Source organism: Pogona vitticeps, chromosome 8 (genome assembly GCF_051106095.1).
Source record: "Pogona vitticeps strain Pit_001003342236 chromosome 8, PviZW2.1, whole genome shotgun sequence".
Classification (NCBI taxonomy): Eukaryota; Metazoa; Chordata; class Lepidosauria; order Squamata; family Agamidae; genus Pogona; species Pogona vitticeps.
Genome location: NC_135790.1, coordinates 2945611 through 2950841, shown reverse-complemented (window position 1 = coordinate 2950841; position 5231 = coordinate 2945611). Strand labels below are relative to the sequence as shown.

Here is a 5231-nt window from a genome sequence, read left to right as displayed (position 1 = left end):
GGCGACCCTCCACCTCTGGTGCTGCTGAAGCCCTACTCAGAGACTCCTTCCTCGTGCAAAAATGGTTTATTTGTGTCTCTCTCCATCTTCTCTCTTGCTTTCCTGAAGGTTCAAAAACCTCTCTTGTATCCCTGTGTCTTTTAGCCCCAATTATACTGGTAACTCCCTGCCCACACTCGAGACCCTGGGAGTGTCATGCTTTATCATTAACGAGTGTTAGGAAGTGGAAAATATCCCCCACCAGAGATCGCTCATTAGAGAGAAACAGCACGGCACCTTGAAAACAACTGGCAGCAAACAAGCACCAACGGCTGTTGTGACCCACATCCTAGGCTGCAGGAAATACAGACGAGGGTGCAGAGGGAGAAGTGCCATTAGCAGGGACTGGATATCATGCAAGGTGAACAAGGCTGAGCTTACTATCTGAAATGGAGCTACCAGCAGTTCCCTGCATCTCTAGCAAAAGGTTGGAGAAACCACTTGCTGGTCCGTTTAGGTGGGCTTGGTGACTCCAATCCCCTCCACCCCCAGTCCAGATCTTTGCCAGAGGATAGATCCAGATCTTCACACGATGATGCTTTTTCCTACAGGTTTATAAAGGTCTATAGGAGTCTTGGGAAGCTGTTCATTTTCTGACATAACAACCTCGTCCCCAGTCATCATCTTTGGTAGCTGAAGGTGATTAGAATTGGAGTCCACCGACATGTGGAGTGCCACAGACTCTCCACCTCAGATGGACCAGTGATCCAGCTTAGGGTGTGTAATCAGAGGGCTGCAAAGCCCTACAAAATTAGCACAAAAGACCAAACACAATTTCTTCTCAGTGTCAGAAGCAGTGCAGGTAAAGGAGATGCTGTTATATCCATTAATAAAGAATATTGGAATCCAATTATCACAAGGCAGATAGAAATCAACTGATAGGGTTCAAAGGTGAATTAGTATTAACATCTATTTGATCTTGCATCACAGCCTCTCCCAATTTGAAGAGACCCTTGTCCAGCAGGCTGAGGCAAAGAGGAAGTCACAAAAGCAGCAAAACCAGGGAGCTGGACAGGTGACAGATTGAATTTGTCTTCAGTGTGGAAGGGATTGTCACTCTCAAATCGGCCTCCTCAGCCACACTAGATGCTATTTCAAATCCTCCATACAGAACACGTTACCATAGTCTTTCGAGACTGAAGGATGCCTAACTATTTGATCAACTGATAATGCAGACTTACTACCAGCACCGGTGAAAGTGACGGTTGAAGCAACTCAGCCCTATGTAAAGGTATGGGAATTTGTGGATCTTAATTAACAAGGGATTAGTTCAGCCTTTGTCTTTGCTCAAGTGTGAGCTCTTGGCCCCTGTGAGCAGCTGTGGCGTGAAAGTTCCCAGAAGTCTCATGTTGAAGCGGGGGCAGGGGGGGTTCTTGCCTCTGGAGGCTTACATCAGAGTTCATCCAACAGGTGAAAGCAGCCGTGCAGCACGGAGTGACGCCATGGCCAGCCCTGGGGAGGAATTTAGGCAGGCGAACGCATCCTGGCCTCCAGCCCCCAGAGTCTCATTTAGAAAGATAAGGCGTTCTGAAGGGGGGAGGAGAAAGATCACTGGCCCAACTCAAGAGGACTCCAGCTTTGCAATTCTGGCTCTGCAGAATTCAGAGCTGGATCTGATCATGAGGAAGACTTAAGTTGTTTTTAGCACGTTTAGTGCTGTGATTAGCTTGGTGGGGCAATGCAGTTTTAAATCCCCCTTCAGCCATGAAGCTCATCGGGTATCCCTGACCCAGTCACCTTCCATTATCTCTCCCATCCTATCTTAAAGCTAGTTAAGAGGATAACACAGGCAGGGAGAGAACCACGTAGGTGCTTCTAAGTCCCTGCAGGAAGAACAACATTTAATATGAATACATACAGATGCAAGCTACAGCATGGAAATTTGGGGAGAAAACGTATCCATGTCTCACTCCACATAACTTTTCACCAGGTCCAACCTTTTCTTAGGTGAGATAGCGCATTTTGAGGTGTCATCCAGCCTGGACCTTTTTTGTATGTTTTGTAGACAAGCGCAGGCCGGAACAGGACACGTCGAGTGCAATAAGTAGCTAAGGGTATGCCTAAGCAGCTTTTCCATTCCTAATGGCCACCTTTATTAGAAAAGCAGGGGGACGCACCGTTCTAAAAACTAAAATGCATTGGTGGATGCTGTGGTCAAAGGCGGACCACCACCCACGAGGGAGCAAAGAGGGGTCAGCAATTCCACCCAGGATTATTTGCTGCTGAAAATTCCCTCCAGCAAACTGATTTTTTCCTCCACAAAGGAAAAGATTTGGGCCAATGAACATTGGTTCCTCTAGCAACCATGAAAAAGGGAGCCAATTAAGTCTCACCCCCCAAATATCCTAGAAAGAAGATGCATACATACCGTAGATACCTTATAGCTAATATACAAGTGGAGATAGCTTCTTTCAACTTACTGCCAGGCTGCAGGAAGATGCTAATGGTTTGCCCCCAACATAAACATGCACATGGCATGCTTACTGAGAACAGTCTGTGCCATATTTTGCTCAGTTCTCATTCCATCCACATTCCTCTAAACTATGACTCATGTGCACATCTAGCAGCAGGCGTGCAGGCCCATTTTCTTGGGCCTTATGCAAGAAAAGGCACTGGAATCACATAAACTGGTTTCTTGTCTAGCCCTGATGTTTTTGGTGATTCACATCTGTCGCCACCAGCTGTAAGCTCATCTTTTGTAATTTCTTATAGTCAAATATTTTGTTGAATATTTCAAACACAGACAGCGTCACACAACAGAGGGTGGATTCCAGACTGAATTACAATTTAAGTAGCCTGACCGACACATTGTCCAAGTCAAGGGGTGTATTTTTGCAGGCTTTGCATCCTGTGAGAATCCAGAACAAGCTTCCTCGTTGATGCTGCTGCTGCTACTGCCAGTTCCCAAGACTGCTGTAGGTGGCTTGTGGGTGGCTGGAAATTTGCAGTTCAGTTTCGCAACTTATCTGTTGTCTTAACCTTAGGTGTCTTGTGTGTTCAAATTCTAGGACTTTCTTGCTATTACTGTGGTTTTATACAGGGGCTAATGAGCCAGCTTTTTCATTTTTCAGGTGACAGAAACTACTTGGAACTAGGCTCCTGGTGAAGCAAATCACTTTTGTTGAAGTGGTTTTGGAAAAATCACAGCGGAATTTCTGGGCAGGAGAATCCAAAACAGGAAGAGGCCCAGAAGCGATTCCGAGGCAGAAGTTGCCTTGAAAGAGTACAATTTTCTACAGATAAATCTCTTCTTATTCAGAAGAGTGATTCCACTTCAAAAGCCCAGGTATGGAATGGTTGGATTAACAAAGGAAGACACGCTTCTTCACCACTATAGGGTCACTCAACTACTTCCCATCTTAAAGCAAACGAAGATGGTCAGGACCTGCTTGCTGCTCGTACTTCTGAAAGTATGCAAAATCCATTCAGAAGAGGAAACAAAGACCCCTGAAAACTGGGATGCCCAATGGCACAGAAACCATTCTCAGGGCACAAATGACAACTGGAAACAACAGTTGCCCGGAAGCATCATCATAGGTGTGCGGAAGGGGGGCACACGGGCCCTGCTGGAGATGCTAAGCTTGCATCCTCAGGTGGCAGCTGCTAATTCGGAGGTACATTTTTTTAATGTGGAGGAGAATTACCAGAAGGGATTGGAATGGTACAGCCAACAGATGCCACTTTCACACCCTGCTCAAATCACTGTGGAAAAAACCCCAGGCTATTTCTCTTCTTTCAAGGCACCAGAAAGGATCCATGCCATGGACAGATCCATGAAGCTCCTCCTGATTGTGCGGGACCCTGTGGAAAGGCTAGTGTCTGATTACACTCAGATTCTGAACAACCGCAAGACACGGCACAAACCCTATCAACCTCTAGAGCAGATCCTGAGGAGGGGCCAGCAACTCGACACCCGATACAAGCCCATGCAACGCAGCCTCTACGCTCTGCATCTGGCTCGGTGGCTAGAGTTCTTTCCGATGACACAGATTCATGTAGTCGATGGGGGTGGCCTTATCCGGGAGCCACTCTCAGAAATGCGCCATGTAGAGCGTTTCTTGGGACTGGCACCATACTTAGGCCCAGACAACTTTTATTTCAATCAAACAAAGGGTTTCTATTGCCTACAGGCAAAAGGGTATCACCACTGCCTGGACAAATCCAAAGGGCGACCTCATCCTGCTGTAGAGGAGTTACTGCTGGAACAACTCTGCACTTACTTCAGTGAACACAACGAGAACTTCTTTGCCATGGTAGGGAAGACGTTTAACTGGTGCTGAAACTTGCTTTGAGGCTTACTGGTGTACTCAAATGGTAAGATAATAGCAATTTGGGCATCTAGGAAAAAGACTGTGGTGAGAATCTGAGTCTTATTTAAAACAAGTTGAAAGCTGAGTTGTATTACTGTGTCACACAGTTGTTGTTTTTTACAAGGAACCAGCAGGAAATAGCTTTCACAATGGAGCCTACTGAGAAAAGAAAACGTTAAAGGCGAAAGATTTATACGATCTGAAGAGAAACCAGAGTAAAGAAAAGAAAAGAAAACGTTGATAAAACTGTTAGCCCAACTTAGCAGTTATTCACCCAGGAAGAGCTGTATTGGGGCCAAAATAAGGTCAAGAACTCATATCTTCCTGTGTATAACTGTGTGACCGACAAAAACAACAGATGAAAATCTCTCTCTTCCTTGTACATACTGTATAGCGGTCTCCCTATATTTCCAGAGAACACAAGCAGTTTGCTGGAACGGAATCCCAAACCTTCTGCTCCCTCTATTTGATCCTGAATGCCTGAAACCTGAGTGATTTGATCCATGTTCAGCAGAGGGCAGCATTTCTCCAGAGAATAGCATTCTCCAGTGCTACCTAAGATCTGGCTTGTTGGAACAAAACAAAATCCAGCCATATATCCTACCTCTATTATCAATAAATGAAGTTGCCTTAATGAGTCAGATTACTGGTTAATCTAGCCTAGCTGACTACTACTGGCAACAGATCTCCACTGTTTCAATCAAAGGATTTTAATTCTAACCAAAGATACTGCAGTTCTTTTAAATAAAAATTTAAATACGACATCCTGCTTAATGGACTTACCTCTTCAAACATTACAGAACTGGGTCTCAAGCCTTTCTTGCATCAGACATGTACAAGAGGAGTCACTAAGATTTTGGCTGCAGGCCTGCCCTCTAGTGT

The 5231-nt window shown here is 45.4% G+C and overlaps 1 protein-coding gene across 1 annotated transcript; it reads left to right on the top strand.

Annotated features, from left to right (window-relative positions):
• Positions 1–1410: 1410 nt before the first annotated feature.
• On the top strand, positions 1411–5231 carry LOC110072143 (heparan sulfate glucosamine 3-O-sulfotransferase 1). Its single transcript, XM_020780228.3, has one exon. It carries the CDS (start codon positions 3333–3335, stop codon positions 4317–4319), a length of 987 nt encoding a protein of 328 aa, XP_020635887.3. The 5' UTR covers positions 1411–3332; the 3' UTR covers positions 4320–5231.

Coding starts and splice junctions, on each gene's coding strand:
- LOC110072143 (XM_020780228.3), top strand. CDS start 3,333: ATGGTTGGATTAACAAAGGAAGACACGCTTCTTCACCACTATAGGGTC.